General features: G+C 39.0%; 1 protein-coding gene across 1 annotated transcript in view; it reads left to right on the top strand.

The window, feature by feature from the left end:
- The first annotated feature begins 168 nt into the window (after positions 1–168).
- Positions 169–25,554, top strand: part of Sbno1 (strawberry notch homolog 1) — a 56,106-nt gene continuing 30,720 nt past the window's right edge. Inside the window, 9 exon segments of the mRNA XM_047560931.1 lie at positions 169–357; positions 7,833–7,964; positions 8,535–8,639; positions 10,327–10,636; positions 15,525–15,625; positions 19,887–19,983; positions 22,871–23,031; positions 24,163–24,296; positions 24,472–24,562. Coding sequence (XP_047416887.1) covers positions 7,833–7,964; positions 8,535–8,639; positions 10,327–10,636; positions 15,525–15,625; positions 19,887–19,983; positions 22,871–23,031; positions 24,163–24,296; positions 24,472–24,562 — 1,131 coding nt within the window. The 5' untranslated portion in view covers positions 169–357.

Genomic DNA, 25,554 nt, shown 5'->3' with positions numbered 1-25,554 from the left:
GGAGTCCGTTTTTGTTGGCGAAGGCAAAGGGCAGTCAAGATGGGGGGGTGGAATCTAGGAGGGAGGCGGGGCGGAGAAGGGCGCGGGCTGGGGGGGGGCGGAGGAAGTCACGTGGGACGCGGTGCGCGCTGCGTGCGCGCGGTGCCTCATCCGTCGCCCCGCCCCTCCCCTCCCTGCGGGCGGGGGGCTGGGGGGAGGGGCGTCAAGATGGCGGCGGAGAGGTAGGCAGAGCCGGACGCCGCTGCCGCTGCCGCCGCCGCCGCCGTCGCCGCCTCCGCCTCCGCTCTAGTCGCCTCTGGTTCTTAAAGCTCTCACCGCCGGGGAGAAGCTGTCCTGGCGTCGGGTCCCGCGAGGAAAGTAAGTCCTCCCCTTAACCCTTTTCTCTTTCCCCACTCGTCCTCCCGGACAGCCTCCCACTCCCACCTTCCTCGGGGTCCGTGTGGGGCCGGCTGCGGGGGTAACCACCTCGCCCCGGCTCGGGGCCGCGTTCCCGGCTCGCCGCCTCCCGCGGCCGCACGGCCCGGCGGCGGCCCTGCTGCACTCGCTTCCTCCGCCCGTCAGCGCCGGCCCTGCGGTCGCCGCGCGTGGGGCTCTCGGGCCCCGGGAGCCCCGCTGTCCCGAGCCGGAGGCACCCCTGCGGCTGGCGAGGCGGGGGCTGCGCACGCCGGCTGCGCCGGGTCGCCCCTTTTACTTCCCCGCAGGAGCCGGCGGCGAGGTCCCGGAGCCGCGGGGAAAGTGAGGTCGGGGTCCGTCCAAGTCCTCCGGCCGGAGCATTGGTCCCGGTGTAGGGCGAGGGAGGGAGGCGACGGGTCGCCCTGCCGGAGTCTGCCCGCCTCGCCGGCGGTTTCCCGAGGAGCTCCTCGGGCGGCATAGGGTTGGCGGGACGCATGGAGGCTCCCTTCACGCCGCGCCCGGCGACGAGCGTAGTTTTGCCTCCAGCAACCCCGAAAGCTGGTCCCGTAGACCCCCGGGGCAGGCGTGCGGGAAGGGAATGGCGGTTGGGCATCTGCTTGCTCTGCTGTGCCTGGTGTAGCGAACACCTAAAGTTCCCCAGGGCAGTGTCTGCTGATGGTTTCCCAGAAGTGGTTTGGAGTCGGTTTAACCGCTGCGGAGATTTGGATGTTCGTGAACCCTTGTGATTGTTTCTTTTCTGACCCTGGCATCCAGCTCCTCCCCTTTCCACCCCGGCTTTGTGCTTCTGTTTGGTTAATGTTTGCGGACCACTAACTTGATCCTCGCGCAGACAAGCTCCATTTATGTGCGTGGTCCGGTTACTGTGGGAGGCTTTTGTTTTTGGGAGTCGCTGGTTGAGAAACGTGGGAAAAGAACGGGCGAGAAAATGAGTGTCAAATACAGCAACGTTTTTATCCATTGAATTGCGCAGCCAATTGTAACCGCACCCGGAAGTTTGTGCCGAACACGTGTTGAGGGAAGGTTAGAAACTGATCCCCTTTGACCTTTAAAAGTTGATTGTTAGCAGTTTATGTTAAGTTAAATGTTTCATATTCTCCAGTCAGAATTTGGGAGTCGGGTAAGGGGTCCAGCAAACTGTCAAACTCTTAAATGCCCCAGCTGGAATCAACTTAGCACTTGCAGATGGATTCTGTTTTCCCTGTATTTTCCAGTGATCAAGAATCGATTTTCACAAGTAATGGGGAAAGCCACATCATTGCACAAAAGATAGCTTTTACAGAATTTCTGGGATGAAATGCAGAATTCGTTACTGGTCACCGGAGTAGGACATTAATTTTGCAAGCAAGGGCCGGCCGTGTTTTCATTTTGTGAAGAAGTTGTTTCTAAAATTTTCCTGACAAAAGACATCTTTTCTTTGGCTTCTATTTAGCTCCTAATCTTAACTTTATTCCATATAACTCCTTAAGTTGTAATTAATACTTCATTTTAGTTGTTGGAGTGCTGGAGAAGTATTAAAAAGGAAAGTCTAAGTAGTTGTTTTACTGTTCATTCCTTGAATGCTGTTACATGTTAGGCAATATTGTAAGTTTTAAGGGCTTTGCTGAAATTATTATTTAAAAATGGAAGTATGGAGATTTTTTTTTAGTTGTCGATGGACATTTATTTATTTATTTATTGTGCTGAGAATCAAACCAGTGCCTTACACATGCCAGGCAAGCCCTCTGCCATTGAGCCATAATTCCAGCCCTCTTTTCATGCTTTTAGAAGTGATTTGCTTCAAAGACTTTAGTCACAGATAAGTTATTGCATTTCTTAGTGTTTGAGCTTTGAGTTGAAACTTGCCACCTGTGAAGAACAAGAACACGCAGGTCTGGTCTCACTGAATAGAGTAACTTAGAGCAAACTTTAGTATCTTTGGGATTCCATGTTTTCCTGCCTAAAGTTGGTGTAAAGATAGTTTCTGAGAGGAATTGCTTTCACATTTAAGTAGCTAATCAATAACAAAATGGTGTGATCCTAAACTTTTGTAAATTGACAGATTGACTCATCTTGTCCCTCTGCCCCCATTGGTGATTGAACACACAGGTGTTCTATCACTGAATTACATCTCTAGCCCTTTTTATTTTATTTTGAGACAGGGTCTCCCTAAGTTTGTCCACGCTGACCTCAGCAGCTGAGTGAGACTCTGTCTTCCAATATGAAAATAACTTGTTCAATCAAGCACCACTGGGTTCAATCCCCAGCACCCAAAAAAAAAAAAAAAAAAAAAAAAAAAAAAGAAGAAGAAGAGAGAATCTGAGAATCTTAGTAGAATATCACTGAATTTTTCTGTAGATGGAAAGGCTCTTTAAGAGCAGGAACTGTTTTATATGAGTAAGATATAGCACAAAACCCATCAAATGAACTTGTTTACTTGTTTCTTGAGGGGGAACAAATGAGAGCAGTGATTTACAAATGTTTGTATTACATCCACAGTAAGAAATATTTTACCTTGTGAACTAGTGTCTATGTATATGCACAAATAACAAAATATTTCACAAAGTAACTTTTGCTCTATGGTAATTTTCTGTTCTGTACTGAAATAGCTAAATATTTTGGCCATGATACACTAAATCAATTTGACAACTCAGTAACATGTCATTGAAAATATTGGTACACTTGTCCCTTGGATATTTTTGGGAGATGAGTTTTAGGACCCTGGAGAGAGCAAAATCTTCAGATGCTCAAGTCGCTTATATAAAATGCCATCAGATTTGTGTGTAACTTTTACACATTCTCCATTGTACTTTAAATCATCTCTAGATTACTTCAATAGTTATACAATGTAAATGGTATGTAAGTAATTGTTATATTGTTAGGAAATGACTAGAAAAAATGTCTAGGAGCTGATCTGGGGAGTATAGATCAGTGATGGAGCACTTGCCTAGCATGTCCAGGACTCTGGGTTTGGTACCCAACGTTGGGGGTGCAGGGAGTCTACATGTTGAGGACCTAAGAAGAATTTTTTTTCTCAAGTATTTTTGATCCTCAGTTGGTTGAATCTTCGAATGCCTAACCTGGGGATATTGGGTTGGAAGGGCAGGAACTTGGAGAACTCTGGTATTAGATCTCCTGGGTTTTATAATTTTTCAAGCTTCTGTAGTTGTTAACTTATTATTTCATCTTCCTAAGCCTTTTTTCTCATTTGTGACCAGGGTTACTTATGGGTTATTCTGATTACAAGAGAAAAACCCAGCTATACAGTATCAAAACCATCTGAATTTGAGCAAGTGGTGATGGAGAGAGCCCTGTCTCTTTCCCCTCTCTTGGATTCTTTCCTGTATTTTTGTTTAAGCTTTTTTAAACTTCATATAATTTACATATTCTTGTAGAATGTATTTCTACAGGTTTTGCAGTGGGATACCTTACTGAGCAGTGTTCATTTCTTTAGTAGGTGTTGAAAAATGCAGATTATAAATACAGGTTATGGTGATGCATGCCTGCAATCCCAGTGACTGAGAGGCTGAGGCAGGAGGATCATAAGTTATAAGTCAGTCTGGGCAATTCAGGAAACCCTGTCTCAAAAAACATTAAGAAGGGCTGGGTATATAGTTCAGTGGTGAAGTGCCTCGGGGTTCAATCCCAGTAATGCAAAAATTAAAAAAAAAAATGAAAAGGCCTGGGTGGGTATGTAGCCCAGTAGAAGAGTTCCCCTGGGTTCCATTCCCAGTACCAACAAAACAAAACAACTTTTTTTTTGGACATAATACTCAAGTTTGTGAAAATGATAGTAGCTAATTGTAAATAGTCTAGGTAGCATCACAGTCACTATTCAACACAACAATTCTACAAGGGAAGTTCTGTTTTTATTTGTCTTTAGTATAAGGAAACTGAATCAGGAGGTTATTACTTGACCATTATACCATTAGTGAGGGATGTGGCCAGTATTTGAACCCATATATTCTGTCTGACCCTATAGTCTCCTCAACCTCTGTGTTGTGCTCTTGTCTTGCAGATATATATCCCTTGTGTCTGCTCAGAGCCATGAGGATCCTCTTTAGGTCTCAGTGAAAGAAACCTTGTCCCTGTTTCAGTGTTGGTATTCTCAATAGGAACTGTATTTTTTGTCTTTTGATTGGCATTGTTTCTCAGTATTCTCTAACTACCAAAGGTGGTTGTTTCTTATTCATCATAGAAATTTTTATAGGTGTACTATTTTGAAATAAGCTATGTTTTCAGATATACTTATGTTAAAAGTTGAAACTTTTCTATTGTTCATGATAATTTTAGGGTTAGGTTGCTGCATGGTAAATATTACTGAGGTCTATGAACTTCTTTTTAGACATACTAGGTGAGTCTCTTAACATATAACAGTATTTAACATTTATATTATACTTTGTGGATTCAAAGTGAAATGTTTTCCTTCCTAGGAATAAGTCTTATTATTTTCAAAACGAGGAGATTGGCTAATATAAGTTTTTAAGGGCTCTCTCTGCTTAAGAACTGAAATTCTGTGTGTTTGTAATAGTTTCAGAATTAGAAATATGATTAAATATCCAGAGTTTTGTTTAATGGAGTTAGAGAATTGGGATATGCTTTCCTTCTTTCTCTCCTCCCTGGAAAAAAGAACAAATAGAGAATTTGTGCCCAGTTGGCTGAGAGAACGAATTCTTAGATTACATTTTTGTATAGGATGTACAGCAGATTAGAATCTTGCTCATTGTTAACTTGTACAAGATAATGTCTTTTATAGACATGGTCACTACTCAGTCTCAAATTGTTATTTATTCGACACATAAAAATTGTTTATATTTATGAGATACAACTTGCTTTGGTTTTTGAATACATTTGAAATGACTAAATTGTAATTCTTCTGAGTGAATTCTGAGCTGATGACTGAATGTTATTTATAAATGTTGCTGTCTTTAATGAGCATCAAAATTTCTTCCCACAGTTCTCTTCCAAGATGATATTTTTGTACTTTTAATGCTCATTGTTTAGAAAATACATTTCAAAAACTTATAATACTTTCCAGTGAATTTACATTTCATCAATAATGGTATTCTGTATTTTTTTTTTTTTTTGGGTGCTGGGGATCGAACCCAGGGCCTTGTGCTTACAAGGCAAGCACTCTACCGACTGAGCTATTTCCCCAGCCCCGGTATTCTGTATTTTGAGTATAATTAGACAGGACTTGGTGTGACAGATTAACGAATCTCTTGACCTACAAGGACTCTGTGGTCTATAGTTTGGAGTTCACTGGCTTAAAACAGTACTTTGGGGTGTGTTGGGTAGGCTGAGGCAGGAGGGTGAGCCCAGGAGTTTGGGAGCAGCCTGGGAAACACAGCAAGACCCTGTCTCTTAAAAAAAATATATATAAAATTAAAATGTCCTTTTGTTTCAAATGTAAATAAATAATTTCCAATATTTTTTCAAAAAAATAGATAAGATTTTGATAGTTTCTGAAGTTTTCTGAGTCAAGATCAACCATGGCACAGAGTGCAGTGTTGCATCTCTGTAATAGCAGCTGCTCTGGAGAACTGCAAGTTCGAGGCTAGCCTTGGCAACTTAGCAAGACCCTGTCTCCAAATAAAAAATAGAAAGGGCTGGGGATGTAGCTCAATGGTAAAGCACTCCTGGTTTCAATCCCCAGTACATCCTCCCAAAAAATAAATAAAAAGTAAAGATGAGCATAGCTTGTGGCCCAAGACCCCCTGTTCCACAGATCATTGGTTCTAATGAAGATTTTTGTGAGTTAAAAATATTTTTAAAGCATTGGTTTAGAGCTCTAGGTACCATTACTGGGATAAGTGTAAAGCATGATGAAATACATTTATGTTAGAAAAATGGATAAATTTCATTTTAAATGTATATTGAGACATTTCTCCTTTTTTTGTCCCTGTCATACATTCCCTCATATTTTCATCTTGCTAATACATTAGTCCTTGCCCCTTCAGGGTTTTTTGTTTTGTTTTTCTTTGGTGCTGGGCATTGAATGCTGGGGCACTCTACCACTGAGCTTTGCCTCCAGCCCTTTTTTAATTTTTGCAACAGGTTCTTGCTAAATTGCTCAGGTTGGCCTAGAATTTGAGATCCTCCTGCCTCAACTTCCTGTGTTGGTAGGATTATTGGCAAATGCTCATTGTTAAGAAAATACCTCACGTAGCCCCTAGTCTCAGTCAGACATTTATTCCAGAATAAAATATTGAAACTTCTTAGGTTACTAACATCAGCTTTATTCATTGGAAAGAAGACCCATGGCCTTTGAGAGTTTAAACTATGTAGTTTCAAATCTTCTACCACTCCCTGTTGGGTGAATTTAGGTAATTTAAGCTTTCTGAACTTCAGTTTCAGTGGTAAAATTAAATTACCTATCTTATTCTGATGGTTATGGGCTTTCATATGGTAATGTATATGAGGAGTTTATATTGTATCAGGTTTAGTGACATACTTAGTCACTGTCAGTTGCCTTATCTTCCTCTTTTTTGTTCAAAATGTTTTTCTCTTTTATACTTTTTTTCCTTTCTCTGAAAATTTTTGGCAGTCTCTTTTTGCGTTGTTTTTGTGGTGCTGGGTATTGAACCCAGGGCCTGAGCCTGGTGCATGGTAGACTGGTACTCTTACCACTGAACTATGCCCTCAATGAGTTTTCTGAGAAAAACAAGTACAGTCAGATTTTTCATGTTTATATATATAAATTGGTTATTTCACAAAGATTGAGAAAAATTAAAATTGAGAAAACAGTCTTGTTTTCCTTTCAGGTATGATGGGCAAAAATCTACTCTGGAGGGAGAACACTTTTGTCTGGCCCCTGAGATTATTATATTAGAAGACCCCGACTTAAAGTGAACTTGTCTACTCCTAAATTAGCCCGCCCTCGGCAAAAAAATGAAGCAAAACAAACAAAAAACACTTCACATAACTCATCCTTCAAATTTCCTGGGCTCTTCTGTTTTCATTTTCTTGCAGCTTAACATTTTTTTTTTTAATTGGGTGGTATACCAGGGATTGAACTCTGGGGCACTTGACCACTGTGCCACATCCCCAGCCCTATTTTGTATTTTATTTAGAGACAGGGAGGGGTTCAGTGAGTGGCTTAGTCTCTTGCTTTTGCTGAGGCTGGCTTTGAACTTGTGATGCTCCTGCCTTAGCCTCCCAAGGTGCAGGGATTACAGGTGTACACAACTATGCATGGCCCCATGGGTGTTTTGTAGGCATTCTTGCTGCGGTTTACATACTTCTCTGTCCTTTCCATTTTTGTATGAGCTTTCTGGAATCAGAGACTTACTTTTCTTATTTCCTGACACACAGCAGATTCTTCATAAATGTTGAATGATGATGGGCCTGGAAGGAAATGTTCAGTTATTTATATTTGGAGAAAAGTTAATATTTTTCACTTTTAAGTTTTTTATATTACTATTTAATATTTTGTCCTAAAGATGGTGGAACCAGGGCAAGATTTACTGCTCGCTGCTTTGAGTGAGAGTGGAATTAGTCCAAATGACCTCTTCGATATTGATGGTGGAGATGCTGGGCTTGCAACCCCAACGCCTACCACTCCAGTTCAGCAGGTAAGAGTTTTCCAAAGCCTGTTAAAGAGTAGAATTTTTCTTAATTTATAATTTTCACTTACAGAAATAGATATTATTAAACTTTAATTTTAAATATACATATATTTTTCTGTTGAGTATTTGTCTTCATTCATGAGGTAGAAAATATTTGCAGTGAAAATCAAGACATGATATTATATATTTAAACATGAGATGAATATGTAGAATGAGGGAGTATCATTAATCTCCTTTGTAGTTGTCTTTGTAGTTATATAGGGACATTTTTTTGGGTCTTCATAATATCCATTCTATGAAGGCAAAAAATAAGATTCTAATATTAGTGGAGTTTTTTTATCCCTGCAAAAATAGCTTTGGTATACGTGGTATTAGTAATTTCATATTCAGTTTGAATATAAAGCTCAACTCTCACCCCTGGGATTCAAACCCAGAGATCTTGCTAGGCAAGCTTTACCACTGAGTGTCACCCTACACACACACACACACACACACATACATAAATGCAACTCTTGTTCTTGAAACAGAGTTTACTGCTGTCCTCCTGTTTCTTTCTCTGATGTGTTTTCTCTCCAGTCGGTGCCACTTAGTGCATTAGAACTAGGTTTGGAGACGGAAGCAGCAGTTCCTGTTAAACAAGAATCAGAGACGGTACCTACTCCCGCACTGTTAAATGTGAGGGTAAGAATTGTTCAGATTTGGCATTGCTTCTAAAATAGTTGAGGATTGTAGTCAGAAAATTGCCTTTTGAATATAGAATAGTTTTATTTTGCCAGTTCCCCCTTTTTTAATACTTCTCCAATATCCTACCCTAATCTCTCCTACTTTGTAAAAACTTTTGACTCATTACTTGTGTTGATTAAAAGGTAATTAGAAAATTTTTTTCGAGTTTATTGCAAACCATTTGAAACTGATGAAATAAAGATCATTAGCCCATTATTTTCATTCTTTCTTTATTTCAGTTTCTGTCCATTGGTATGTATAATTTTTATGTGATTGTAATGTGCTTTCATGTTTGGCAAGACCTGGGGATTGAACCTAGGAGCATTCTGCCTTTGAGCTGCATCTCTAGTCCATTTCCCCCCTCTCCCAACCTTTTTTTTTTTTTTGGACTGGGGATTGAACCCAGGGGTGCTTAATCACTGAGCCACATCCCCAGTCCTTTTTATTTTGTGTTTTGAGAAAAAAATCTCACTGAGTTGCTAAGCTGACTTTGAATTTGCAATCCTCCTTCCTCAGCCTCCTGAATCTGGGGTTACATGTGTGTGCTACAAGCCCAGCTGTAATTGTTCTTTACATAAAGTTCTTCCAACATTACCTCAAGCACAGAAATAATTAACTGAAGCCTAGTGATAAAAAGTTATTGGACCAATTTGATAATTGGTATTGTTATTGAGTTATATTTAAAAGTAATAAATTGTAATTCAGATTTCTTATTAAAAGAGGTATGGACAGCTGGGGTTGTAGCTCAGTGGTAGAACGCTTGCCTAGCACATGTGAGGTGCCATATTCCATCCTCAGCACCACTTAAAAATAAATAAATAAAGATATTGTGCCCATCTACAACTAAAAATATGTATGTTACAAAAAGTCGGGCTGGGGAGATAACTCAGTTGGTAGAGTGCTTGCCTTGCAAGCACAAGGCCCTGAGTTCGATCCCCAGCACCCCAAAAAAAACAAGTCATGGATAAATAGTTCGAGAAGGAAAGAAAATAGAAATAAAGTTATTTTAAAACCATCTCAATTGTACTAATAGTAATAGTAATCTTCAAATTTGCATCCCTGTTTTTGGTTTCTTCCTACCCCACCTTACCCTCTAATAAAAAATAAAACAGTATGTGACTTTGTGCTAGGCTTAGTAGCACCCACATTACCACCAGTATTTGCAGTTTACCTGGTTGGGTTGCTTTTGTTATTTTAAGTTCTAATTGTTAGTGTAGCTTGTATGATAGCAAATGAATCGTTGAACAGGGATCATAGAATATTAAAAATGGAAAATGGGCCACAAGAGAATTGTTTTAAATGATTTGCCTAAGGTTATCTACCTAGCTGGGGCAGTGCTGGCATTAGAAATTTTTTCTGTTACTAACTATATATCATAGTTTGCTTGTAATAACTTCTTTTTATGTTTTCTGTCCTTGATGGTTATATAAAATGCCACTCCACTACCATACTTTCTTTTTCTCAGAGTGTTGTGTTTTAGCTTAGTAATATATAGCTAACCATATTAAATTAGAAATGAAGTGCTAAGAATCGAGAATAAAATTAATTTTGGATTTTTAAATTGTCTACCATGTTTATAGATAGTCTATGTTAGAGAAGAAAGCATTGTCAGTACGTTAAATGTTTTGTTTTCTTTCCTAAGCAGCAGCCTCCATCTACTACAACGTTTGTGTTGAATCAGATAAATCAGCTTCCAACCTTGGGATCTACAATTGTAATGACTAAAACACCACCTGTTACAACCAATCGGCAAACCATCACTTTAACAAAGTTTATCCAGACTACCGCAAATACACGCCCTTCAGTCTCAGCACCAGTAGTACGAAATGCCATGACCTCTGCACCTTCAAAAGAGCAGGTTCAACTGAAGGATCTACTCAAAAATAATAGTCTCAATGAACTTATGAAACTGAAACCACCTGCTAATATCGCTCAACCAGTTGCAACAGCAGCTAGTAAGTCTGTTTTCAGTAGTATTACTTTTCTGTCTTTGCTAAGCTATGTCAAAATGTTTTTTTTTTAAACTTGGGTCTTAATAGGGCATGAAAGAGGCATTATCTGCCTTGCTCTGTGTGCTTATAACATTCAAAATCCAAGGGAAGCAAATGTTCAGAGGTAAAGCACGTAGCTTTGCAGTGAAGTGTATGAAATTATTAAATAGCTACATTAATACCAAGAGATCTGGGCTGGGAATATAGCTCAGTTGGTAGAGTGCTTGCCTCACATGCACAAGGCCCTGAGTTCCATTCTCAGCACCAAAAAAAAAAAAAAAAACCCAAGAGATCATCTTATTTTTATATTATGAAAACTGGTTAACATTTTTCTTAATTCATAAGTGTGCTTCTCACACTTGGTGTCTGTGAATCACTTGGGAATCTTGTTCAAGAGCAGAGTCTGAATCAGAATGAGGCCCAAGATTTTGGATTTCTAAGCTCTCCAGAGATTTGCTGGTGATATTTGAACTACGATTTAGGTAGCAGGCTTTCTTTTTAGGGAGGGAGGGTATTGGGATTGAACCCAGGGTCACTTAACCACTGAACCACAGTTCCAGCTACCCCCTTTTGAGATTGTGTCTCACTGAATTGCTTAGGGCCTTCCTAAATTGCTGAGTGTAGCTTTAAATTTGTGATCCTCCTGCCTCAGGCTCTTGAGTTGCTGGGATTACAGGCATGTGCCATCATGCCTCTGGCTAGGTAGCAGGCTTTAAATGAATACTTAGTTACTTTGAGTATAGCTTACATAGTTTTGGATTTTGTCTGTCTTGGCTTCATTATTTGTGGATAGTTGTATTTAGTACTCTGCTACAGTAATATACTTTTTTTTTTTTTTTTTTTTTTGATACTGGGTATTGAACCCAGGGGTGCTTTATCACTGAGCTACATCACCAGCCCTTTTTAATTTTAGAGACAAGGTCTTCTAAGTTGCTGAGGCTCGACTCTCAATTTTTTGATCTTCCTGCTTTAGCTTCTTGAGTCCCTGAAATTATAGGCACGTGTGCTGTAACACCCTGCTCAGTAATATACTTCCAATATAAAATAGTTATGTTTTCTTTGAAGAGTGAGCGCCCATAATATTATTTTTTAAGACACATAATTTACATACCATAACATTAATTCTTTTATTTTATTTATTTATTTATTTATTTATTGCAGTATAGGGAATTGAACCCAGAGGTGTTCTACCATCCCTCTACATCCCCAGACCTTTGTTTTATTTAATGAATGAGTTAATTTATTTATTTATTTTGCAATGCTGAGAATCAGTCCCCAGACCTCACATGTTAGGCAAGTATACCACAAGCTATATCTCTAACAGTTTATTTTCTATTTTGAGACAGGGCTTTGCTAAATTTCTGAGACTGACCACAGACTTGAGATCCTTCTAACTCGCCTTTCTGAATTTCTGGGATTACAGGCACACACCACCATGAATCATTCATTCTTACAAAGTGTACAATTTAGTGGATTTTAGTATGGTTATAGAGTTGTGCAGTCATCTCCATTATCACATCCATAATAAGAATGGATTGAGAATATAAAGGGGAAAAGGCTCAACAGTGATTTTCTTTTTTTAATTTTTTTTTAGTTGTAGATGGACAAAATGCCTTTTTTGTTGTTGTTGTTTATTTTTATGTGGTGCTGAGGATTGAACCCAGTGCCTCACAGGTACTAAGTAAGCACTCTTCCACTGAACTACAACCCTAGCCCCTCAACAATTATTTGATCACATCTTTTTAGGAGTTTATTTGTAAATGAAAAAAAAATACATTAGGAATATCAGGTTTATATTTTTTCTTCTCTGGAGTGTCTTTTATTGCTCATTCATTCAGCAAATACTTGAATGTGTAGTATGTACCAGACACTCTTCTGGAATTTTGAGTCTATAACTGGGAAAAAAAAACTAAATCTCTGTCCTGGAGGAGTTTGCTTTCTAGTGGAAACACTGGTGATTTAAAAAATGAATTACATAGTATGACAGAGTAACGAGTACTACGGAGAGAAGTGGTGAAGTGTGTGGGGGTAGGAGGAAGTAAGTTTAAATGGAGTGGTGAAGAAGCTTCCTAATAAGTGTGCTAAGATAATTTTTAAGGGTAAAATAGAATATGTGTCTTTTTTTAAATTATGACAATTTCAAATTTTATTTTTAGTTGTAGACGTAATACCTTTATTTATTTATTTTTGTGTGGCACTGAGAATTGAACCCAGTGCTCTCATGTGTGCTAGGCAAGCGCTCTACCACTGAGCCATAACCCTAGCCACAGCAGTACAGAGTTTTTTTTTGTTTGTTTGGTTTGGTTTTTTTGGTACTGATGATTGAACTCAGGTGCACTCAACCTCTGAGCCACTTCGCCAGCCCTGTTTTGTATTTTATTTAGAGAGGGTCTCACTGAGTTGCTTAGTGCCTTGCTGTTGATGAGGCTGGCTTTGAACTTGCAATCCTCCTGCCTCAGCCTCCTGAGCTGCTGGGATTACAGGCATGCGCCACCACACCCAGCCCCAGCAGTGTAGGTTTAAAAGACTAAAACTTGAATCTGTAAGAGGGAGAGATTTTTCTTCCTTCCTCCATTGAGTTAAAGATTGCCTCAGTCTGTTGTTACATAAAAGTCCCCCAGTGTTTAGTCTTGTTTTATCAGTCTTCTGATGGGCCCTGTTGGAGATACTCTGACCTCAGCTATGACCTATGCTGGCCACTGTTTATACAGTTTCAGCACAGAAATGGGTGCTCTCCATAACTTTTGTTTGGGTGAAGGGGATAAATGAAGATAAAACGTTAGCTGTTAAGACATGCTCCTGATGATTTGCACTGGTACATATGTAGCATCTCATCAGACTCTTAGAATTAGTTGGTGATTTTTATTTATGTTTATATTTATTTATTTTTGCATGGTGCTGGGAAGAAACCTGTGGTCTTGAGAATGATTAGGCAAGCGCTGTACTGTTGATCTACACTCCCAGTCTAAGGTGATAGATTTCAAGCAGTTTCTCCTTCCAAGGAACTTTATTTTCCTGTTTGTTTGAGCTATGAACAATCCATGTTTGTGGCAGAATTGATAGCTCGAAAATTATAGTGTTTTTGTGTTTATGAAGTAGAGGGTGAGGGCATTCTGAAAAATCATTAAGAAATGTTTATAGAATTAACTTTATCTCTGTGACGAGGTAACTAAAATTTTCAGGTAATCTTACCTTTAAGTTTGGGTCCATACCATCGTGTCCTTGTGGCTGTAGTTTATTTACTTTAAGGTCATCGTTCTGATCTCACTGTTCACTGGCAGCTAAAGGCTACTTGGGAATTCTAATTGTCTCAGTACTGGTTTTCCTTTCCTACCATGGAGTTTAGGATGGTGGCCTGACATGGCTGAAGTGCAGGGCAGCATCCAGATGGCTCCTGGGGAAGTTGGAGGTGGTCAGCAGTTAGTGGAAGATTCTTTTCAGTCATGTCTTTGGGTTTAATAATGAAGCTTGCCCCTTTTGTATGAGGTGTTCCCTGAGTATTCTACTTTTCAAATCAGCTTATGGCCTGGTTACTCAGAGGATGTATGCCATTGGGAGGAGAGTTTGGAGAGCAAAACAGAAAAAATTGGAGCTGGCTGAGTAATATCTTGTACATGAAGTTCTCCCACATTCAGTGTAGTAATTTTTAAGAGATAAGAGACTGTAAATCAAGATTATCCTTGGATGTAATCCTGAAAAACTTAAACTAGAACAGGACTCAAAAAAAAAAAAGGTGGTAAGTGAATGCTGAAGAAACCCAAAGGTTTGTGTTGTAGGTGAGTGATCATCTTTTTACTGAAGGGAAGAACAGTGAAGGTGTAAACACTGCAGACAGAATGGTTTTTTATGGTCCACTTCTTATGTGGTGTATTGTGCCTTTTGGAACCCTTAGTCTTTTGGGTTTTTCTTTGGGTTCTGATTTCACTTGAGCTCTAGTCTTAAAATTCTGAAGTGATCATTGGTTTTTCTAGAGTTTATCAATTGTTTTTTCCCTCAATTTTTTGTTTTTTAAAGAATTCAATTATGTCTACTCATTTTTGACTTCTAAATGATAAACTTGCCAGATATTCCCAATCTTTGGTAGAACAGATAGGACACTAATCAGACTTCCTGGCATTCTCTCCCTTAAGAGCTCCCTTAAGATTTTCACACTGTGATCTCACAAATTCTCTGTACTAGAGGTACTTCAGGGATACTTACACCCCACTCCACAAACCCATTCAGTTAAATAGTTCAGGTTTAACTAATTTGGTTTCTGGGGTTCTGTTGCTGTATTTAAAAATATTTTGAAAACCACTGAAGTAGAAGAAGAAAGTGTTCAGTCATTGTGTGAATCTTTATTCTGGGGGCAGGAGTAAAATAAGGAGTTCCCAAAATGATTTTCCTTTTGCAGGTAATTATTCCTTCAGAAATTAGTTGGGCTGGGGCTATAGCTCAGTGGCAGAGCACTTACCTAGCATATGTGAGGCACTGGGTTTGATCCTCATCACCACATAAAAAGAAACAAAATAAAGGCATTCTGTCCATCTACAATTAAAAAAAAAAAAAAAAGAAAGAGTAAATAACCATGAAATTAGAACTTGGGGTGCCTCCTACCTCAGCTTCCCTGGTAGCTGGGTTTACAGGTATGTGCCCCCACACCCCTCAATGAATTTCTTTTGAGCACTTATTTTCTAAAGTTGATTCTTACATGAAGACACATAATTTGGAATGTTTTCACATGTACACTAAATTTAGCAATAGGCATATTGATGTCCTTTGGTCTGTGAAATGAATAACTTCTCTGAACTTATAAACTAGGAAAAGAAATTGAGGTTGTGTTCTAAAATATGAATTTATTTCTGCCCCTCAGCTGACGTGAGTAATGGTACAGTGAAGAAAGAGTCTTCTAATAAAGAAGTAGCAAGAATTTGGATAAATGACATGAAGATGAGGAGTTTTTCCCCAACCTTGGTGAGTTTCAAAAAGTTTATCTATGTTTTTGTGTAGTATGAAAGTACACTTGACTAAAAGTGCTTCAGAACAACCCTCAGGAGACCTTGAGCAGAGGGGTTCTCTATTATGTAAACCTGGGGGGAAGCTTAAGCCTCTCTAGAGTAAATTAAATCATTAAACACAGATATTATGTGGTGTCTCCCTTCCTTCAATAAACAAAATGTGACATCCACCTGAAGTAGTAATATAGGCTCTCCAGAAGGTACTGTGTGCTCCTCACAGTGGAGTTTGGAGGAAGGCAAGACCTCTGTGAATGGCTTTGTGCCATGTGTGATGGAGCTGGGGCTGAATGCAAAGCCATGTAGAGAAGGCACGTTAGGAGGGAGGCAGAGCATTAGAGGGCAAAGAGGAGGTGGAGGGCCCTGAAGTGAGCTTAAAGGACTTCGACTTGGTGGAGCCACTGGAGGAGAGGGAGAAGCCTGCTAGTGACTCAGGATGGGTAGGGAGAGAGGCAGGTTGAAGACTGCTTAGAATCTAAAAGTGAGGTAACAAGACTAACCTAAGAGGATTGTAGGAGGGAATTTGAAAAGGGCAAGGGGGAAGAGAAAAAGGAAGAAAATGAGATATGACTGTACGTAGAATACCAAAGGTTTGTTGGGACTTGGGCATGGAGTCTGGAATTGGAGACTGTAGCATCCATACCTCAGATTTTGAGTAAGGACCAGGAGAGCAAATACTAGCAGCATCCAGTTTGCTTAATATAATGGTAGCAAAGAATTTTTCTTTTAGAGATATTTGATGTTTTATTCATGTTCCCATTCCAATCCATAATAATAATAAATAATAATAATACTAAAAGTATTATTAATATAATAATACTAAAAGTTCTGTTTTGGCCTACAATTGACGAAACATCTAATACATTGCAAATTAGTAGCCTGTGAACCAAAACTAGGTGACAGGTGTTTTTTCTTAGGCATTTACAGTATTTTGAATAATTTTGAATTTGTTGCTGCCACATAAAAATTCAGGTTCTTTTGAAAAATAGCAGTATCCGACAGGCCTGGGCCCATATTCTTAGCCTGGTAAAACTTGCCTAGTGTTGAGTAGTGAATGTCTGTACTCTGTGTTGGAAGGCATTGCCCAGGTGTCATGGTTTCCCTCACCCCCATTTATCTCCTTGATCCAAAACTTGATGTCAGTTGCCATTTCACATCCACTTGACTTAAAAATGGTGTTGAACTGTGGAGAGCAGTGGTGCATGCCTGTAGTCTCAGCTACTCAGGAGGCTAGGGTAGGAGGATCATAAGTACAAAGCCAGCCTCAGCTACTTAGTGACAGCCTATTTAAAAAAAACTTTTTTAAAAGGGGCTCAGTGGTAAAGTGCTTGCCTAGCTTGTGTGAGGCCTCACGTTCAGTGTCTAGTATTGCCAAAAAAAGACTGGGTGAGCAGGCGTACACCTATAACTTCAGCAATTCCGGAGTCTGAGGCAGGATTGCAAATTCAAGGCCAGCCTCAGCAACTTAGCAAGACCCTGCCTCAAAATTAAAAAAAAAAAAAAAAGAAAGAAAGAAAGAAAACAACTGGGAATGTGACTCGGTGGAAAGCAACCCTGGGTTCAATCCCTGGTACAAATTTAAAAAAAGGAAGGAAATGGTGGAACACAAGATGCCCAAATGAATGGAATTAAAAACCAAAGGCAGGTACATGGCACATGCCTATAATCCCATCTTAATTCTAGGAGATCACTGTAAAACAGCTATAGAAAGCACATCAGTCTCCTCAGTCATAGGAGGCTGAGGCAGGAGGATCACAAGTTCCAAACCAGCCTCAGCAGCTTCGTGAAGCCTTAAGCAACTTAGTAAAAGCCTGTCTCAGAATAAAACATGAGAAGGGTTGGGGATATAGCTCATTGGTTAAGTGTCCCCCAATTAATAATCCCCCCCCCCCCGAGAAAATGCATGTCTACTCTGGATTTTATGATCCTTCATTTCTCAAAAATTGTCATGCAGTTTTACCTTTGGTGATATTTTTATTTTGTTTTGGTACTGGGGATTGAACCCGGGCACTATACCACTGAGCTACATCCCCAGCCTTTTTAATTTTTTTTGAGACAGGGTCTTCGCCAAGTTGCTTAGAGCTTGCTCAGTCACTGAGGCTGGCCTTGAACTTGCAATCCTCATCCTTCAGCCTCCCAAGTGGCTGGGATTATAGGTGTGCACCATCACACCTGGCCCTGGTGATATTTTTTTAAAAATTTAAATAGGGCGAGAAAAATTTTGGAGGGAGAAGAGATTTGATCACTGTAGCATAGACAAATTTTTTTCATACCAGGAATTGAACTCAGAAGTTCTTAACCACTGAGTCATATCCCATCCCTTTTTATTTCTTTATTTTGAGATAGAGTCTTAATAAGTTGCTTAGGTCCTTAGCCTCCCAAATCTCTGGTTATATAGGTGTGTGCCATGACATTTGGCTGACATTCCTGTTTTATAGGTGAGGCAAATCAGTGAGGAAGGTTGGAGTAGAGAGAACTCAGAATTTAGATAGTTTGCTGAGACTGCACAAGTCGTTTACAGCAGTCAGTTTTGTTTTTATGGTCAGTCCCATTTGTCTCATTTCTGAAATTAGTTTTCATTTTGGTGTTACTCTAAGACCTTTTGGAGTACTTTGGATTCAATCTCAGGATCCCATCAATATAGATTGGCTGGTCCCTCATGCTCTCTCACACACACTCTTTTTCCTTTTCACATTAAACATCTTTGTTTCATCATATTCTCCGAATTCAGGCAAATAATAAGAGATGTAGATTTATATGCATCTTATACCTTTCAGTGACCTCCCTACTCTAGAATTTCTGACTAGGTTTTCCGCCTCTTCTTCCTTGCTTGATAACACTGAGTTTCACAGCATCTTCTCTGCTGTTCCTGGAACAAGGAGCTGTTTAATGATTTTACTGGTAGTGAAAAAAGGAATGTTCAGGATCTTCCCATTCCTTTATTATTCCCTTCCCTGTAAGATTCTAAACAGAAAGAAAAGTGAAACATATCTATGGTGTCCATTCCCTGGGTTTCCCAGAGACAGTCTTGGTTTATTCTCATTTTAATTGTTTAAAGCACTCCATTTTACCCTCAAGTGTGCTGAGGTTTGAAGAGTAAAGTCTGAGGCCACCTTACATGTGCTTGTTGTGTTTTTGGAGATACAGAAGTCTCTGTACTCCAGAAGAGTCTTTAAACTCCAGAATCTCTTGGGTTTTTTTTTTTTTTTTTTTTTATTGTAAACAAATGGGATACATGTTATTTCTCTGTTTGTACATGGAGTAAAGGCATACCATTTGTGTAGTCATAAATTTACATAGGGTAATGTTGTTTGATTCATTCTGTTATTTTTTCCCTTCCCCCCTACTCCTCCCACCCCTCTTTTCCCTCTATACAGTCCTTCCTTCCTCCATTCTTGCCCCCCTCCCTAATCCTAACTCTAACCCTAACACTAACCCCTCCCACCCCCCATTATGTGTCATCATCCACTTATTAGCGATATCATTTGTCCTTTGGTTTTTTGAGATTGGCTTATCTCACTTAGCGTGATATTCTCCAGTTTCATCCATTTGCCTGCAAATGCCATAATTTTATCGTTCTTTATGGCTAATATTCCATTGTATATATATATACCACAGTTTCTTTATCCATTCATCAATTGAAGGACATCTAGGTTGGTTCCACAATCTGGCTATTGTGAACTGAGCAGCTATGAACATTGATGTGGCTGTATCTCTGTAATCTCTTGGGTTTTGATGGTAGAATCTGAGGGAAAGAAGACATGTGGGGGTGAAATGAGAAAGGTGGACCGGATGTGAGACTTAGTCTTGCCATGATCGTGTGGGCTGTGCATTGGGCTGTTTTTCCTTTAGTCCTCACATTCCTTTTTCTTTCTAGCACTGAAATTGGAATAAAGAGAACCAAGATTAGAGAGAGATGTGGGTAACAGAGAGGCAGTATTGAAGGGGAAAATAGTTCCAGATAATGGTGACTGAAAGGATTGGAGCTTTGCGGTTACTTATTTGTATGTAAGGAGCAGAGTGGGTTGCCATTGTTTGTGCTTCCTATTGGAAAATCAGGGAAGTTGCAAAGTATGACTCAGGTTTTAGCAAATATGCAGGTGATAACATTACATCTTTCCAGGTATAAAGATTGTGGGTATTCGTATTGTGGGTATTCTTTGTGTTGGCTGGGCCTCTGGCTTCTAGACTTGGTATTGATGATACTTTCTGTGTTACAGAAGGTTCCTGTTGTAAAAGAGGAGGATGAACCAGAGGAAGAAGATGAAGAAGAAATGGGTCATGCAGAAACCTATGCCGAGTATATGCCAATAAAATGTAAGTCTTTGGAATTTGTCAATAACAAGACTTCTGGATTCCTCTGGAATTTAGATAATTCTTCTCTATACACTTCTATTTTTTTGTGGTACTGGGTATTGAACCCAGGGTTACTTAACCCCTGAGCCACATCCCCAGCCCTTTTTTTTTTTTTTTTTTTTTTTAATTTTGAGACAGGGTCCTTCGAAGTTACTTAGGGCCCTGCTAAATTACTGAGGCTGACTTGGAACTTGTGATCCTCCTGCCTCAGCCTCCTGAGTCACTGGCATTACAGGTGTCTGCCATACATCTGGCTCCATTTTTTTTTTTTTTTTTTTTTTTTTTTAATTGTGAAACAGGGTCTTGATAAGTTGCCTAAACTGGTCTTGAATTTGTTATTCTCTTGCTTCAGCCTCCTAAGTAGCTGGGATTGTAGGCGTGCACTAGTATACCTGGCTCCCCTACACACTTTTATCCTTTAGGACCTATCAGTGTTGAGTACCATATGGTTTGACTAATATGTTTTATAATGAGTTTTAAATTCTGTTTTAAAAGTTAGTTACATGAGCTGGGTGCAGTGGTGCCTGCATGTAATTTCAACTAGGAGGGAGGCTGAGAAAGGATTGCAAGTTTGAGGCAAACCTAAAAGGAATAAGCATATAACTCAGTGATAGAAGGTCCCTGGGTTCACTTCCCAGTACCATAAGAATAAATTAAGCTACGTAAAAGTTTTACTGAGGATTTTTTTCCTCTACACAATTGGAGAACTTTGTTATAGGTTGAAGTTTTTTTACAACCAAGTTTAAAATTATTGGGTTATAGTTGGGCATGGTGGTGCATGCCTGTAATCTCAGCACCTTGGGAGGCTGAGGCAGGAGTTCAGAGCCAGCCTCAGTAACTTAATTAGCACCTCACAACTTAGATCCATCTCAAAACAAGATATATAAAATGAGCTGGAGATGTGGCTCAGTGGTTAAGTGCCCCTGGTTTAGTCCCTGGTACCAAAAAAAAAAAATTCTTGGATTATATTTTATGTCAAGTTTATTTTGCTCAAATAAGTAGCAATTATAAAATCAAAGCAAATTGTAGAGCAATATATATTTAATAATGTATATTTTACACAGGTTATTCAAAAGCATAAAATATTAGACTCTTAAATAACTTGTGCTATTTGAAATCACTGATTTTCCTGAATACAGTTTTTGCCTATAGGATAACATCCATGATTCATTTTTTTAGTGGCCACTGGATGAAGGTGAAAGTTAATAATTTTTAAGGTTTTATTTTTATTTATTTTTTTGTGATGCTGGGGATTAGAACCCAGGGCCTTGTGAGGCAAGCACTCTACCAACTGAGCTATAGCCCCAACCCAAGTTTTAAGTTTTTATATAGAAATGTTTACTTTTTCAGTCTGTGTGGATAATATGATGAAAATCTATGTCTAGAAAATATCTTTTGTCTTTCATGAATTTTAGGTTTCTGTAAAAAGCTACTAATATTTATTTTAAAAATATTTTTTCTAGTAGGTGGACACAGTACCCTTATTTTATCTTTATGTGGTGCTGAGAATAGAACCCGGTGTCCCACTTGTGCTAGGCCAGTGCTCTACCAACTGAGCTACAACCCCAGCCCATATTAATATTTAAATTTTTATTTTTCTAATATTTAAATTGAACTAAAATTCTGTTTACCAACTTCATATGGTCCCCAAGTAACCAAATATTTAATAAAGGAGTTTTCAGAACCAGAAGTGGTGGTGCACACATACATACCAGCCACTTGGGAGCCTGGGGCAGGAGGACTGCAAATTGAGACCATCCTGGGCAATAATGAGACCGTGTTTCAAAATATGAAAGGTGTGGGAATGTGGCTCAGTGGTAGAGTGACCCTCAGTTCAATCCCCAGTGCAGAAAAACAAGCAAATGAACAGTAAAACCCAAAAAGGGGGGTGGGGTGGGGCTGGTATCTGAAATTGTTTTTCTCCTCTAAATTTAAAGTTTTCATAAAAGAGTCAAGAATTTGTCTATGACCTTTTAAATCAGAAGTTAACAGATGAAATTTGAACCATTGCCTACTCTAGTAAATGAAGTTTTGTTGAAATATGGGCATGCTCGTTGGCTTATTTATTATCCATGGGTGTTTTTCCACTGCAGTAGCAATGTTAAGTAAGTATAGGAGAGGCTGCATCACTGCAAAGCTGAAAATGTTTACTATTTGATTGGAAATATTTGCTGCACATTATCTAAAATTATTGATGTCATGGGACTGGGGATACAGCTCATCACAGAGTGCTTGCCTGTCAAGCACAAGGCCCCCTGGGTTCAACCCCAGCACCGCCAAAAAAAAAAAAAAAATTATTGGTGTTATTCATTGTGGGGAATTAATTGCTCTTTAATATTATAGGTAGGATTTCCTTTCAAAGTAAAATCAAATTACAAATTTGTTTTTCTGAACAAAATGAGCGATGTATAATCTAGGATTAATACGTTAATCCTAGAAAACCTGGTCATATGAACTAAATTCATTCATTCATTCATTTATTTATTTATTTTTACAATTTTTTACTTCACTTATTTTTTGAGTTGGCATCCTGCTATGTTGCCCAGACTGACCTCTAACTCATGGGCTAGAGTGATCCTCCCATCTTGGCCTCCTGAGAAACTAGACTATACACATCCCCACAATGCCCAACTAATTCCTAAGTTTTTAAACTAGATCTTTATCATCATGTCTCTATTCAGACCATATGCAGTCGTTAATCATTTTAGTCAAATTTATGCACCGTATCATGAATAACTTTTTATAGAAGCTCAGAGTAGTTATTTATCTGTTTTAGGAAAATATATCTTAGAATAAAACTGGAAATGTTTATAGAATGATATAAATGAAATATTTTAAAATTTTTTAGTGAAAATTGGCCTACGTCACCCAGATGCTGTAGTGGAAACTAGCTCTTTATCCAGTGTTACTCCTCCTGATGTTTGGTACAAAACATCAATCTCTGAAGAGACCATTGATAATGGTTGGTTATCAGCTTTACAGCTTGAAGCAGTTACATATGCAGCCCAGGTAAGCAAGAATTCATAATTACGTATAATATTTATCTTTTTACCTAAGTTCGTATGCTATGGTCATTTTAATTGAAAGGTAAAATTTTCTTGCATGAAAATCTTTATTATTATTTTTGCACTGGGGATTGAACCCAGGGGTGCTTTACCACTGAGCTACATCACCAGCTTTTTTTAGTTTTTTTGAGACAGGATCTCACCAAGTTGCTGAGACTGGCCTTAAACTTGTAATCCTCCTACCTCAGCCTCCAGAGTCACTGGGAGTGAATAGGGTTGGGGATGTAGCTTTATGGTAGAGCATTCCTGGGTTCCAGTACCTTAAAACAAGCAAAGCCAAGCACAGTGACCCATACTGATGATCACAGTTACATGGGAGTCTGAGGCAGAGGATCACAAGTTTAAGACTTGCCCTGGTGAATTAGTTGAGAACCTCAGCAACTTAAGGAGAACCTGTCTTAAAATTAAAAATAAAAATGTAGTTCAGTAGTAAAACACCTCTGGACTCAATCCCCGGTACAAAAAAAAAAAAAATGTATATGTATAGTTATTTGTCACCACCCAAAGCTGGAAAGATAGACTGCTCCTACTCTTGATACTGGAATAAATAGATGTAACTACATTGCAAGGCCTGTGCAGTAGGCCTTAAAAACTGTAGAATTAAACACCAGTGATGTTAAAAGGATATTTAGACATTTTATTACTCTGAAATTAATGACTTACATAGCCCACTCCTCCCATCATGTGTGACATCAAAGTTTGCATTTGAAATGTAAATGTTGAAAAGGGTATGAAGGATTCCTCACCATTTTATTGCCGGAGTTTTTGATGACTGGGAAAATAAAGAAGAAAATGTGATAAGTCTGTAGAAAGTATTTACATTGAAGTACAAACCCTTTGTAATTTATGTAAAAAATAAGTTAGTATGTTCCTTAAACCATACATGAAAGATAAATAAAAATATATATAGGATTGGGCCTGAAGTTGTAGCTCAGTGGTAGAGTGATTGCCTAGCATGTGTGGGGCACTGGGTTCAGTCCTCAGCACCACATAAAAATAAATCAAATAAAATTATCTTTAAAATATATATGTATACAGGATTAAACTCCAGCCTTTTTTTTTTTTTTCCCCCCAGCAACATGAGACATTCCTTCCTAATGGAGATCGAGCTGGCTTCCTAATAGGTGATGGTGCTGGTGTGGGAAAAGGCAGAACGATAGCAGGAATCATCTATGAAAATTACTTGTTGAGTAGAAAAAGAGCATTATGGTAAGTATTTGGGCTGTCTGTGGTAGCTCTCATTTCTGAATAATTACTTCATATGGAGATGGGTTTTAGTGTGTAGGTGTATGTCTTTGAAGTGTCAAAACCTGGCTTTATTCCCAAATTTTAGAATGATGTAACATGAATTTAATTTGTGTTTTTTTCATTTTCTTTAAAACAGGTTTAGTGTTTCAAATGATTTAAAGTATGATGCTGAAAGAGATTTGAGGGATATTGGAGCAAAAAACATTTTGGTTCATTCATTAAATAAGGTATGAAAACTTCCTGTTCAGTTGGTCATTTAGTAAATATTGGTTCATCTTTGAGATGGGAGTAATAGTTTCTACTCTTTCCACAGTTATTGAGGATTCATTGAGTTATTCCATAGAAAGCATAGCGAGTGCCAGCCACTCCTGATGGTTTGACTCTTTGTTAAATAGTAGCAAGCAAAATAGGCAAGGTCCCTGTTGTAACAGAACTTAGTGCCTTGGTCTTCAGTGTTGTTTTTAGAGTAATTTTTTATGACTAGAAGAAGGGTAGTTTACAAAGGTAGTGTGCGTGTCATTCTAGGTCACCAAATCCCATGTAGTGTATATAGGAAATAGACTTGAAGACTGGTTTTAGTATTTGTCCACCTAATGAGCTTGCTTGTCTGTACCTGCGTTGATGTTAAAGTACAAGAAAATGGGTGTCAGTGTCTAAAGCAAATTTTTTTTTTTTTGTGGTGCTGGGGATCGAACCCAGGATTTTGTGCTTGTAAGGCAAGCGCTCTACCGACTGAGCTATCTCCCCAGCCCGCAAAGCAGATTTTAATTTGATTTGAATCTTATTATTCATTTGGGAAAACTTTATTAAGATTCTGTGCATCTGTTGATTGTAAAGGTACACGTGACAAACATAATTCCTACAAGTTACTCCCTCCTACCCTTAAAAATAAGTACGTAGGGAGATATAGCTCAGTTCATAGAGCGCTTGCCTGTAAAACATAATGCTCTGGGTTCAATCTGCAGCACCACAAAAAAATAAATAAATAAAAAAATAAGTATGTGGGGCCAGGTGCATTGATGCACACCTGTAATCCATGACTTGTGAGGTTGAGGCAGGAGGATTCCAAGTTTAAAGCCAGCCTCAGCAATTTATCAAGGCGCTAAGCAACTCAGTGAGACCCTATCTCTAAATAAAATACAAAAAAGACTGGGGATGTAACTCGGTGGTTGAGTGCCCCTAAGTTCAATCCCCAGTACCCCCCCCCCAAAAAAAAAAA

Source organism: Sciurus carolinensis, chromosome 8 (genome assembly GCF_902686445.1).
Source record: "Sciurus carolinensis chromosome 8, mSciCar1.2, whole genome shotgun sequence".
Classification (NCBI taxonomy): domain Eukaryota; kingdom Metazoa; phylum Chordata; class Mammalia; order Rodentia; family Sciuridae; genus Sciurus; species Sciurus carolinensis.
This window is presented reverse-complemented; position numbering and strand designations above follow the sequence as displayed.